Source organism: Narcine bancroftii, chromosome 1 (assembly GCF_036971445.1).
Source record: "Narcine bancroftii isolate sNarBan1 chromosome 1, sNarBan1.hap1, whole genome shotgun sequence".
NCBI classification, from domain to species: Eukaryota; Metazoa; Chordata; class Chondrichthyes; order Torpediniformes; family Narcinidae; genus Narcine; species Narcine bancroftii.
This window is the reverse complement of record NC_091469.1, coordinates 195,233,793-195,247,834: the sequence shown is the minus strand read 5'-3', so window position 1 is coordinate 195,247,834 and position 14,042 is coordinate 195,233,793. Positions and strand designations below refer to the sequence as shown.

Genomic DNA, 14,042 nt, shown 5'->3' with positions numbered 1-14,042 from the left:
ATCTTCTTCAGCATGATGCTGAACCAAGCCATGAAAGACCCCAACAATGAAGACGCTGTTTACATCCGGTACCGCACGGATGGCAGTCTCTTCAATCTGAGGCGCCTGCAAGCTCACACCAAGACGCAAGAGAAACTTGTCCGTGAACTACTCTTTGCAGACGATGCCGCTTTAGTTGCCCATTCAGAGCCAGCTCTTCAGCGCTTGACGTCCTGCTTTGCGGAAACTGCCAAAATGTTTGGCCTGGAAGTCAGCCTGAAGAAAACTGAGGTCCTCCATCAGCCAGCTCCCCACCATGACTACCAGCCCCACCCACATCTCCATCGGGCACACAAAACTCTAAACGGTCAACCAGTTTACCTATCTGGGCTGCACCATTTCATCAGATGCAAGGATCGACAATGAGATAGACAACAGACTCGCCAAGGCAAATAGCGCCTTTGGAAGACTACACAAAAGAGTCTGGAAAAACAACCAACTGAAAAACCTCACAAAGATAAGCGTATACAGAGCCGTTGTCATACCCACACTCCTGTTCGGCTCCGAATCATGGGTCCTCTACCGGCATCACCTACGGCTCCTAGAACGCTTCCACCAGCGTTGTCTCCGCTCCATCCTCAACATCCATTGGAGCGCTTTCATCCCTAACGTCGAAGTACTCGAGATGGCAGAGGTCAACAGCATCGAGTCCACGCTGCTGAAGATCCAGCTGCGCTGGATGGGTCACGTCTCCAGAATGGAGGACCATCGCCTTCCCAAGATCGTGTTATATGGCGAGCTCTCCACTGGCCACCGTGACAGAGGTGCACCAAAGAAAAGGTACAAGGACTGCCTAAAGAAATCTCTTGGTGCCTGACACATTGACCACCGCCAGTGGGCTGATATCGCCTCAAACCGTGCATCTTGGCGCCTCACAGTTTGGTGGGCAGCAACCTCCTTTGAAGAAGACCGCAGAGCCCACCTCACTGACAAAAGGCAAAGGAGGAAAAACCCAACACCCAACCCCAACCAACCAATTTTCCCCTGCAGCCGCTGCAACCGTGTCTGCCTGTCCCGCATCGGACTTGTCAGCCACAAACGAGCCTGCAGCTGACGTGGACTTTTACCCCCTCCATAAATCTTCGTCCGCGAAGCCAAGCCAAAGAAAGATTCTCATTTAAAAAATCCCAAATCTGTGAGCATTTGAGAGGATTCAAGGTACTAAGCAGACTGGTTTTAACAAAACAGCTTTACATTTCACCTCCTATGAGTTGAAATGTTTACTAGCTTTCAATGCAGTTTTCAAAGGTGTGGTCCCTATCAAATGAATGCATCGGTGGTTTTATAAGGATTGGGAACAATGACAGCAAAAATGGTGCTAATGTAATAACCATAAATCTGTGAACCAGACAGCCAGACCATAGATTAGATGATAGGCAAATGGACAAGAGAGGGAGGAAATAAATTCCACAGAGAAAATAAATTCCAATGAGAATGGACCGGTAATATATGTAAAGAATCTTTATGACGTGCTAGTGTGAGAGGAGAAAGGAAGAAATTAGATAAATAGAAATATTAGCAGATCCCAGCAGGATTTTTTATAATATGAGAGACCAAATTGCCTCCTGGTGTTTAGACAGAGAGGTCACAGTTCAGAAGGAGAAAGTGAGAGTGGTGATTTTGGAGCTGACCTTAAGTTAAGGGAACTGAAGGTTTTGTAATTGGGTTCGAAATGAGGGATAGAAAATTGGGTTGACAGAATAAAAATTCTCAGAGGAAACAAACTTAAAAGACTAAAACTTAAAACATTATAGAAAATTAAAATATATACAAAATTACATAATATTAACTCTCTATAAAAGATCCATTTACAGACATTTCTTCTAAAATTTGTAAAATCCTACCATTGAAGCAATACTGAGAAATTATTGTGAGCCATTCACTCTCCTGTAGCCAAAGAGAGCATTTCATTCTATCGATTGTAAATCTATTCACGATTACCTCTTTTAATGATCTGGATTGCCATTGGGGATGGAATTAAATATTTATGATTAAAAAAAATTAGTTCGATCATTATCAACAAATAAATTAATTAGGAAAGAGGAGTTTGAGATCGCTTCCGTTCGAAAACTGCTGAGTAGAACATAGTAGACATCCTAATTGTCCTAAGCACGAGTAAGTATTGATGAAAATGAATTAATAAAAGGCTTGACATTGAAAACTACATTTTTAAAGGCATGAAATTAACTTGCAAGCATACAGAGTGAGCGTGTGGGTGCGCCTTTAGTATAGAGGGCACACCTCTTTCCCTACAAGTGAATAGTGCCCGGGTTATTCAGACACCTATACTCATGCAAATCCTTCTGCCCAGTGAAAGATTTACTCCCCTTATATTCAGTTAATTGGACTTAAAGTACTTAAATGTATTGAATATTTAAATAAGTGTGCACTTTACATACTCTACCCCGCATATCATTTATGTATCCTTTCAAAAATAAATTCAGTTTGTGGAAAATGAAAGCACCAGTAAGCTGATATTTATTATAATTTGGCCATTGTACTTTCTCTTATGGAAGCAGTGCCGGTTTATCTTTATCCGTCCTCGCTCTTTGCCTGCTTCAAATAAGTAAACTCCGAGCTTTGATTAAATATTAATATCCCAGAAAGACCTCTTTACAAGGAGAAAGTTACTAATTCAGGCGCTGTTCAACGACTCTCAAGTTTCATTGATTTTTCTCTTTGGAAAGGTCGTTTGAAAACAAGGACGCAGACACCAGGGGATTGTAAAAGTGTTCCTCGCTGAAGATAATGTGATTCAGCCACATATTAGAAGATTTTTTTTCTCGTTTATTTAAGGAAAGGGTGCCGGGTTTACAAGGATGTTGATATGGTGGGGGGGGGGGGGGGGGAGGGTGCTGTGTTTATAACTTGCGATCTTAACTGTCAGTTAAGAGATATTTTTCCCTCTCATCAAATGTCCTGGGTACATTTGGGGGGGGGAAAAAAGCAGAACCGGGACAGCGAGACATAGGAGAGGGGTGTCAGGGGGAGAGATGACCCCCCCTCCAAAAATTTAGAAACTTCGCCAGCCATGTATGTCCCTTTCTGTCAAGGATGGGTTCAGGAGCATTAATTCATACAGATTAAACCGTCCGAGGGGATTCCACAGAACTCTCACGTAGCTTTAGCGAATAAAATGACAATAGTTGTTCGATTCCGATTCCCACCCACCTGGTCGCCCAAGGGTCCAATCTATTTTCCATTCGTTTAATCTCCGTGTAACTGGAAGGAGATGGTGCGTGAGCTGCCTGATCCAGTGGGCGCCTCCAGATGTGATACTTCCAAATAAACAGGCACTAGATTTGGAAACTTTATGTTTACTCAACAATAGTGTCATTACTTGGAAAGTTTGCAGGTTATACCCAGCAGAAACAATTCTTTAATGAGCTCCGAGGAGAGTTCTGTGCGGAGACAAACCTGGCCTTGCTGCCTCGGAAAAAAATAGACAGTCGAAACCTTGCATCCACACAACATCCGAACTAAATCCCCCCCCCCCTCCTTTCCTTCCTAGCCAGCCTTAATTAAAGGTGTCGATCAGTTCGCTTCCTGCTTGATGTTTTTCCTGTTCAAGCAAATTTCCCCAAAAGACAAGAAATTACTTATTCAATGTTGGAAGGAACATGGGTAAGAAATTATTTCCAAATTATTTCTTTCCCCGCCACATCCCCTCCTTACCTTGCCCGCATGTGCCTCAAGTAGCATCAAGTCAACCCCACTCACACCCATCAAATATGATGCAATTCCATTCGAATGGGCAGTTGGAATAACACTTAAAATTAACGTGAATCTGCTCCCCATTGTGCGTGGAAATAGGTGGGTGGTTCGATATGTCCCGGAGCCTGGAGCCACAACGGGAGTGGATTTATCTGCAGGGTTCTCTCTTTCTGTACTGGGAGAATGATGCACTGTCGCTGGTACTGGTTTTTGGTTCAAACAATAAGATGCGGCTGCTCTCGCTTCGAAACCAACGCAAAGAATCCGTGGCGCTTTTCTAAATAACAGCTCCCCAGTGGAAATTAGTGCAATTTACCCTCAAATATATCTAGGAAAAAAAATCATCACGTGTTAAAAGGCTGAAGGTGAGTTCGAGAACAATAAATTCAATCCAGATTGAAATGGGCTCAGTTTCACATAATCCAGCAGAAATCAATGATACATTTAAACAGTTATATACAAACCTATATAAATCAGAGTTTCCAAAAGACCTAAGAATTATGATTTTTTATCCACTGTTGAACTACCCAAACTTGACCAAGAAGATCACGTAAATTTGGACCTTTTTACTTCAAAAGAAATTGAAAAAGCATTGGTCTCACTGCAGTCCAATAAATCACCCAGGGAGGATGGTTTCCTGTCAGAATTTACAGAGAATGTAAGGATCTACTTAAACGCCTCATCATTAATGTAATTGACTAAGCATCTAGAACCCAAAATCTCCCTGAATCATTTTCTACTGCCATAATTACAGTAATTCATAAAAATAACAGGGACCCATTGAAATGTGCCTCATTCTGACCTATTTCATTACTAAACTCAGATTACCAATTGATTTCTAAGGCCCTGGCTAACAGGCTTGGCCAATACATGCTGAAATTAATAAATCCAGATGAGAGCAGCTTTATTTTGAAACATGAGTCAGCCAACAACCTGCATATGTTCTTCAATATTATCCACTATGCAAAGTCTAAGGCTGAAATGAGTGTTGCTGTGGCTCTGGACCAGTGGTTCTCAACCTTTTTCTTTCCACTCACATACCACTTTAAGTTATCCCAATGCCATCAGTGCTCTGTGATTAACAAGGGGTTGCTTAAGGTGGTATGTGGGTGGGAAGGTTGAGAATCACTGCTCTTGACTCAATTGTTACTGAAATATTTTGCTTGAGAAAAATTGTCATTATTCAATTTCCTTTGGAGTTATGAAACTCTGCACATAATGATTAAAACAGTTGTTTTCAAACTTTTTCTATCCACCTACATACCACCTTAAGCAATCCCTTACTAATCACAGAGCACCTATGGCATAGGGCATACTTAAAGTGATATATGAGTGGAAAGAAAAAAGTTGAGAACCACTGCTCTGGATGCTGAGAAAGCCTTTAACAGGCTGGAATGGTCATTTATTTAGAGTCTTGGCCAAGTTCAGATTTGGGCAACTGTTCATTAATTGGATTAGAACTCTATTACAGACCCAAAGCTAGGGTTGCCTCTAATGGACAGATCTCAGCAGCATTTCCTTTGAGCCGATCAAGCCGACAGGGTTTCCTCTGCCTCCGGGACATTTTGTCTTGGCTATTGAACCCTTGGCAGAGGCAATTAGACAAGACCCAGAGATGAAAGGTTTTATGGTGTGTCAGACAAGCCACAAAATTAATCTTATGGCAGATGATGTAATCCTAAAGTTAACAGATCTGATCAATCCCCTTACTAAATTACAGATTCTATTAAAAGCTTATAGCAAAGTTTCAGGATACAACGTGAACTGTGGAAAAAGTGAAATCATACCACTAACAAATTTTGATCACACTGAGTATCAGCAAACAAGTCCATACAAATGGGTCTTGGGTGGCTTCAGATACCTTGGAATAACAGTGGATAATCTCCAGAATTTATACAAACTCAATGACCTCCTGCTACTTAGTAAAACTGAACAAGACTTGAGAAGGTGAATGAATTTACGCATCAATCTAATTGGCAGGGTCAACTGTGTGAAGATGAATATATTGCCAAGATTGCAGTATCTTTTCCAGTCCTTGCCAATTCCTCTACATCAAACCTTTTTTAAAACCTTTAATAAGCATATTGAGCAATTTATTTGGAACTGTAAAGTACCTAGAATATCCATAGAAAAGTTAACACGGGATTACAGGTTAGGAGGCATCTGGTTGCCTAGTTTCAAGAAGTTTTATTTGGCGGCTCAAATGAGATTCATTTCTTCATTTTTTCTGAGAGGAACAATACTTCCTCCTGGGTACAAATTGTTCTGCACTCTTGACATAAGAAGGTGTATAATGATTTCATATCTAAATGGAATTCCAGAATTATAGCCAGCAGAACAGACAACCCCATTTTAAAACACTTAGTTAAAATATGGATTGAAACCTGTGGAGCTTCTGGACTGAAAAGAGGATTCTCATTGAAGACACCTTTAAGATAAAATGAACTTATAGGCATAACTTTGAACAATAAAATGTCGGAAGCCTTGTATCATAAGGAGATACAACATCTGGAGGATTGTTATGAAAAATGACTTTTCATGTAATTTGAGCAGCTGAAGAAGAAATATAACTTGTTCAATAAGAACTTTTTTTGTTACCCTCAGTTGCGATCCTTCCTTAGGGCCAATTTGAGCCCTGAAATGACTCAACAAGGACTCACTGAAAAGGGGAAAGTGCTCCATGAAAGAAATGTATATGTTTATTTCTAAAATGTACCTTTTATTGATGAGTGAGAGCCCAAAGCCAGGTTTGCATAAATCTAGGGTGAGATGGGAGTCAGACCTAGACACAACAATTGACTACAACTCTGGTCAGTTCTATGTCAGGGAACTTTGTTGGCTACTGTCAATGCCAGGTATAGATTAGTCCATTAAAATTGACTCCATCAACTGTACCTCATCCCACAGAAATTATACCAATATAAACCTGAATTATCGGAGGTGTGGTGTAGAAGTTGGTTCCTCTTTACATTCTATCTGGCTTTGTATGAAGGTGAGGCTCTTCTGGTATGACCTCTGTGATACCCTAACTAAGATCACAGGAGTCACCTTCCCAGTAGACCCAGAGCCTTGTCTTCTGGGGAACTTTACCACAATTGGTAGATTACTAATTCTCAAATTAAATTCACAGAAATTCCCTTATGTGTGGCCCGGAAATGCATAGTGGTAACTTGGAAGTCTAACTCCATCTACTCATGGAAAGGTGTGTTATGAGCCCAGAGGATCCCAAACCCCAGCAGCAATAGATAGTCACCAAGACAAATAGTTACTTAAACAAAAGTTGCTTTTATTTATCTTTAAACATGAAAACAGAATCACATTTTAACTTATCGCTATTAACTTAACTAACCTAACAACCCCCTTCTAATACTAAGCGCACGTGTATGTAGTGTGTGTGTGTGTGTGTGTGTGTGTGTGTGTGTGTGTGTGTAAGTTCAGAAAAGTTCTTTGATTCACAGTGCAGCCTCACTTCTCATTCCTCCAAGTTCACTGGTTGCAGGCAATTCTTATACTGTGCACAGAATTTAACATTTATAAAGTTCACCAGGCTTTGGTGCTTGAAAGGTAAATGGTTACCATTCAGGAAGGTTCTTGTCGGTTTTCAGAGAGAGATTTGTTGTTCCTTTTTAATCAGCCACTTCAGTGTCTTGCTGGCGAAACTTGCCCCCTCAGGGTTCTCCAGATGATAACCTCTTTCTTTCAGGTCACCACAGAGTTCCTCCTTGTTTCTCTTATTCCAAGTGAAACATTAGGCAGCAAGTCCTCTCCTCTTGCATGAACCACAAAGGCTTTGACCAGGCTGAATTAAGAACTCACAACCTGTCTTCAAGATGTGGCTTTCCACAAGCTTGCCAGCTTGTCCTGTTCCAGGTCCCAGCTGCTGTTGCTGACTGTAACACTGTAGAAGTGATCTCTCTCTTCCTCTTCCCCCTCCCTGAGAGAAAACCCGTTTGACTCTCTCTGCTTGCAAAACCACATGACCCTCTTTCAGACAGAAGGCTGCTCTGACCAGCTCTTTCAGCTGTTGCCTTTTTGTAAACAATCCATTAGTGAAGTCTCTTGGGCACCCTCCAAAGCTCTTACAAAGGCTGTGGGGCCGATATATTTAGCATTACCAGAGCTCCAGTATTTCAAATAAGATCTGTTTTAAAGTGTGTGTATGTGACCTACTCTAACAAACCTTTCTTAATTAATCTTACAAAAACACATCTATATATTCTGTCACGGGTGGTCTTCAGAGCTGAATAGTTGCATCCCACTTGAAAAGGTTTTGTACAATCTCAGGAAGGAATATAACGAGTCAGCCCCAGAACAAGTGTTAGAGGAGGCCATTAGTGTAACAGGGTGGGGCACAGTCTGACAATTATAAACTCGGGTGGGGGGGGGGGGTCGGGGGTGCTGGCAGCACCCTACCTACCCGGTTGGGGCGCAGTCTGACAGTCGTAAATTCACTCAGTAGTCGGGGTGTGGGGGTGGTGGTGGCCTTTCTGCCAAATGGACATAAACCTCCTCCATCCTTCCGATTTAACAGCCGAAAGCGCTGCTTTTATTGCGTGGAGAGTCGCTATTGTCCATCAAGCTGGACCCTAGTGACACGGGCGATGACAGGTCTGACAGCGAGGGATGGCCACGAGCGTATGGGGGCAAAGCACCTTGCAAAGTGTGGGGGGGGGGGGGAGGCATGCCCCACGAGCATATGTGGACACAACACCTTGAAAGGGGGACCATGCCCATGATTTTATTTGCCTCTCCCATTATCTGGCGTGCGGGTACCTTTATTCGGGATCATTTGATTTCCTGCGTGTGAATGATGGTGACAAAATTGACAAGTGATGCTTTACCCAACCACTGATCCTACTGAACTGTAAAGTTGCATTACCATCTATCCAGGCCCTATCCATACCAAGATGTGAAGAATCCTTCCGGCGTTCATTATGTCGAGCTCGTCCAACTGACCGGCCCTGTCAGCCAGTCCGCTCCACTCCTGGAGACGGCCCCGGAACCGGAGGTTGCAAGTTGGGCTGAGAGCTAAACTGGTTTAAATCTTCATAAATGTGAAAGTTCTCGAGACATTTTTGTATTATTCTCAGACAGTACTTTCCTCACTTCCCGCCAACTGTTGTTTTTGTTGTATGGATATCTTGTTCTAACCGCCTCACTTACAATACATAGTGCATTTCGGAAAATTTCTCAGCGATCTGATTTGGTGTCACATGAAGGCAGACCTTTCCTTTTCAGATAGGGAGTCGAGGCTTTCGAATAATTTATTGTGGTCATACCGTATTAATTACTAGCCTATGAGTAAAGATCTTGCATTTGTACAGCGTCTGTGACAACTACAGGTTATGATATAGCACTTTACATTAACTGGGTGCTTTTCGAGGATAATGTAGCATTTACAAAATATAGATCACAATTAAACGGGCCTTTTCGGTTCCCCTCGTCTGTGTTAACTGTGGTGTCCACCTACACTATTCCTATTTGCCTGCATTTGGTCGGTATACTCCTGCTGTTCCTAGTGATGTGCCTGTCTAAATGTCTTTTAATCGTATTTGCAAAGTATCTCACGTTGAATACCATCTGTCCCTCCAAGATGTTCGAGGATTTGGGATGGTGGGGGAGAAGAAACTTCTCACATATGAGTCTTTTAGTTTCAAACCATTGGATCAATGGGGAAAAGGGGCATGTAACAGACATGACAGATTCTTTGAGCTAAGGGCTCCCTGTGGCGCGGGCATTGTCGGCGTCCTCGGAAGACAAGCATTCAATGACTAAAGAAGTCCATTCACAAAATTCCGTGATCCATGTTACACCTCTCCTTCAGCATTTGCGAGAAATATTTCAATGCACTGACCATTAAAAAACAATGTAATTTATTTTGCAGCAATTTAACGAGACCATAACATCACCATAATTAATGCCTGCACTTACATTCTGTGCCTTTTTCTGTACCGGAGTTGGCCGCCCTGGTCTGTGTGTGTGTGTGTGTGTGTGTGTGTGTGTGTGTGTGTGTGTGTATGTGTGTTGGGAGGGTGGCTAAAGTGGACTGATTTCACGGGAGTAATAGCTGGTTATCCGACTAAAGTAAGCGGCTCCCCATTATAAACGATTAACCCTCCAGGGTGAGTCCTTTCGGAGTTAGCTCGTTCTACCCCATCTCCCACTGGCTGTACGTGGTTCATGCTACAAGTCCTCGCTTCCTATTTCAAATCACAACGCAGGCTTATTCAGTTTCTGAAACATTGCAGTGAAATAGGTATAAAGATTCCCATGGATTAGTAAAGCCTACCAGCAGTATTCGGTTTGCTTACAATGCTGAACCAATGAGAATTACACGGGTAGAGTAAAATTAATTGTGACTGTGAGTTGGTGATAGATTGCTACCATCAACAATTTTGAGCCTTAATTACATCTGCTGGGTCGACCAAGTGTTTGGTAGCATTCGATAGTCACTGGTAAACTGAAGCTATCTTAAACTTCCAGATCTGTTCCACCTTCTTTGAGATGCTTTGAAGAATCATCGTTGCAGTGAGAAGTTACATGAAGTAAATGAGAAAATTGTACTAACGTCTCAGTGATAATCAGATGTTACACACAATGTCTTTTAAAAACCATTTCTTAAAAGCAAATCGATCTATGAAATTCAGGTTGAACAGAGACCTAAGATCTCTGCTCGATTCTTCGATTCCGTTCCGATCGATTACTCAGTGGGAAGTTATGATACATAAAACCTGCTGCATATAGAAACCAGAACGGATTATTTGAAACGGTTGTACTAAAATCAGCAGGTATAATCAAGAAAACAAAGAATTAGTTTTTTGGTTAAAAAACGAGAACTAATGCATTTTTCTCCAACAAGGAAATATTACAAGTAAAAGTATTACACCCTGAAAAGTAGACTATCCCTCTCCTGCCATGGATGATGACGAGTATCTTCTGTAGTTCATTTTTCACTCCAGATTATAGCAAATAGATGGAGTAAAACACGGGAGTCTACAGACGCTATTGTTGTTGTAAACGCACACAGTCATTGCTGGAAGAATTCAGCCGGTCTCGTAGCGTTCAAAGGGGTATTATTGACGTGTCGGGCCTGAGCCCTTCAAGGCGTGTCAATAAAGATTGGGAGAGAAAGGGGGGAGAATGGGAGGGGAGGACCCCAGACCAACAAGACAAAAGGTATTAATTGGATAAGAGGAAAGGTAAGAATCGATTTTGGCTCTGTGAAAGGAGACAGAGAGAAATGGGAAGAGAGAGAACGAGAGGAAAGGAAACAAGAAATGAGAAGATGGGGGAGGGGAGGGAAACGAAAACCGGAGAAGTCGATGTTAATGTCATCAGGTTGGAGGGTGCCCAGACGGAAGATGAGGTGCTGTTCCTCTCTTTTCTCCACTGGATTTACCCCAAGATACTGCCATCTCCAATTTGCAATCGTCCCCCAACATAGTCATTATGTAAATTGGGGTTGAATCTTTCCAAAGGACATTGTTTAAAATCCCTCAATCTGCTGTGTGGCTAATCCGGATGATGTAGTCTGTATAGTATGGATTCGGTACAAAATAGTCTTTTTAATCATGCAACAGACTCTTAACGGCCATTCAAAAACTGCATGTCTATGAGCCAGCTGTTTATTAAGCTAAACCGATGGCACTCGCTCATGACTGAATTATTTATGCTGTTAAGTGCTCCTGTGCAATGCATTGAGTCCGCGTTTACCAAACACAGTTACAGTTTTCCAGACTTAATGAAATTTGCCGCTAGGTGTTTTTTTAATATATATATATATATATTATGGTCAAAATATGAATGTTTGCACTACGATACTGCCACAAAACGCCGAATTTCGTGACTTGTTCTTGACCATAAATCCTGATTCCGATACTCTGTCAGTGATGTCCTCCTATCCAGGTTCCCCGTACACGTAACAGATCGCATCCCCCGGACCCCAGAAAGGGTCCTGCACACGATGTGACTGAGAGCAATTGCGGACGAAGGGATTATCCTTGCATCGCCTGATGCAGAGCATGAACAACGATCACCATCCGGATACAGCGGGAACAGGCACACAACTACGGAGTTTCTTTGGTTTATTTGATGTAAAACTTGGCCACTTTTATCTTGTAAGTTGCTGGAACTCGGAGATAATCCAGGCAAAAATGTGCCACAGGGGTCCATGGGGTGGCAGCAAGAGCACTCATGCAATGGAGTCACCTCCAAAGGTTGTTCAGTGGAGAAAGCCATAGTTTACCTGTTCGGTTCTTTGCGTTCCATCTCTCTCGTATTTACACTCACTCTGTCTCTCAGTCCTCTCTCTCTTTCTGTCTCTCCACCCCCCACCCCCCCCCCCCCCCCGCTATCCCCACTCCCCTCCCCGCCTGTCTGAATTTCCCAGCACAAGTCTCGGTTCTACTTTCACACACCTACCCCTCCCTAAACTGATAGTGTCAGTTTTGCAAAACTGCCCTCCATTTGAACCAGATTCATGGCCACGGGGGCGAAGGGACAGTCACAGCAGAAATCAGCGACGTGAACCTTAAAAGTTTACTCAGAGGCAGACAACTACGTTCTTTTTAGGATATAGAAAACACGAGCCATCTGATGTGGATGGAAATATTCTCTCCTGGTCCCATCACTCCCGCAGCACGCCCAGCCTAACCTATCCTCCCCGCTGCTTACCAGGGCACAGAAGCGCTCCGGAGGGTCTCCACAGGTCACCCCCGCCGGCTTCACCGTCACCTTCAGAAACTGCTTCATGGGCATGGGTCTCGGCTGACACGCGTAAAACTCCCAAGAAGGACCGGCGTCATCGGTGTTCACCAGCGACTTGCAGCTGTCGTACTGGGTCCTGGCCGGCAGCAGAGAGTAGATGAGGGCGGCCAGCTGTAGCATAGGCATGAGGCCGGAGCGCATGGTCCCCGGGCGGAGCGCACACGCAGGCTCGGGGCGGAGGGCGAAAGCGCACCGAGAACAGTGCCAGGCTCAGCATGGGCACCAGTTACACACCAACTGGGGGTCACTGCATCCGAAGAGCTCCATTTTTCCTGAGAGAACTCAAACCAGTCTCCAGCCAGCAGCAAAGCTTCATAGATCCAAATACTTCAACTCTCTCTGTTGAGGGACTGGTTCGAGCTGGCCGCTTTCCAAGTTCAAACGATTGCTGTAAACGCTCCCAAATCCAATGGAGGATTACAAGGAATCCATCTGGACGCGCCGAGTCCTACGCCTCTCCAATGCTCCCCAAAGTCGTGTGAGCATTGTAGGTAACTAATTGAGAGAGAGAGACATGGTGTGAGATGACACTGGCAAATAACTTAAGCAAGCTCATACACGCTAGAAAAGTGCCTGCCTCCCACTCTCTCTGTCACTCATGCATACAAAAGGGCTTTCCCATCGCCCGGCAGCCGCGCACACCCCTCTGGTCCAGTTGGGAAACGCGGTTCAGATGGAAGGTGTGGCTAACGGCCGAGAGTTGGGCGCACACTTTACTCCGGGAATCCGGGGTCAAGGGGAGGGAGACCGAGAGGGAGGAAGAATAACGAGGATAAAAGACGGAGAGGCAAACCTGGTGTAAGGAGACTATCCGATGCCTTAAACATAACGCGCGCTCGAGGCTGGGGTTTGACTGGCTGGCTTTACATTGAAGGTTTGCTGTTTCCTGGCCTCCCCTCCCGGCTTCAAGGGCAGATGATCGCACATGCCGCGGTCCAAGTTAATGCGGAGACTAAATCCTTCTCACATCACTTTCAATCACTATCTGTGCTTTTATGTCAGAGCAGCATCAAGTCTGCGCAACTTCCTCCTGCGCTGCCTCGGGCTCTGCTCTTCCCAATCAGCTTAAAGGGAAAAGACAGAGCCAAAATCTGCTCTTAAAGGGGCAGCAGGCGACAGAGCACTCGTTTTACCGACTGGAAGGGCGATCCGTCGGGAAACAAGAATAAGGATGGGGGAGACGAGGGTGGGAAAAGTAACTCTAAATTCACCCTCATCGTTTCCCGCTGCGGTCAAGTGGGATGGGGCGGGGGGTGGGGGGGGGGGAAGAGAGAGAGAAAGAGACACTTGTTTCTGGGCCGCGTTTACAGGTTTGTTGAATCTTCCCCTGAGCTTTTGTAGGAAAGGGGTGATCAAAAGTCATGTAAATAAATGCACTATTACAAAGTACTGGAATGTTTAAATGTAAAACTAAACGTAGCTGCTTTAAAAGAAAGTCTTTAAGACAGAGAAACACAAAGAGCTCCTTTCTCCATTCATAGAAGCAGTCACTCCCTGTTTACTATCGTCTCGATAAGGGGTCC

General features: G+C 43.8%; 1 protein-coding gene across 4 annotated transcripts in view; it reads right to left on the bottom strand.

Annotated features, from left to right (window-relative positions):
* Window positions 1-13,553, bottom strand: part of ntng2a (netrin g2a) — a 99,060-nt gene extending 85,507 nt beyond the window's left edge. For 3 of the 4 annotated variants that reach the window (XM_069887004.1, XM_069887025.1, XM_069887033.1), the window contains exons 1-2: window positions 13,313-13,553; window positions 12,427-13,014 (exon numbers count right to left, since the gene is read on the bottom strand). In XM_069887004.1, coding sequence (XP_069743105.1) covers window positions 12,427-12,660 — 234 coding nt within the window. In that variant the 5' untranslated portion in view covers window positions 12,661-13,014; window positions 13,313-13,553. Of the gene's footprint in view, window positions 1-12,426; window positions 13,062-13,312 lie in introns of those variants that run through there. The other variant, XM_069887015.1, reaches the window with a different exon arrangement.
* Window positions 13,554-14,042: the final 489 nt, after the last annotated feature.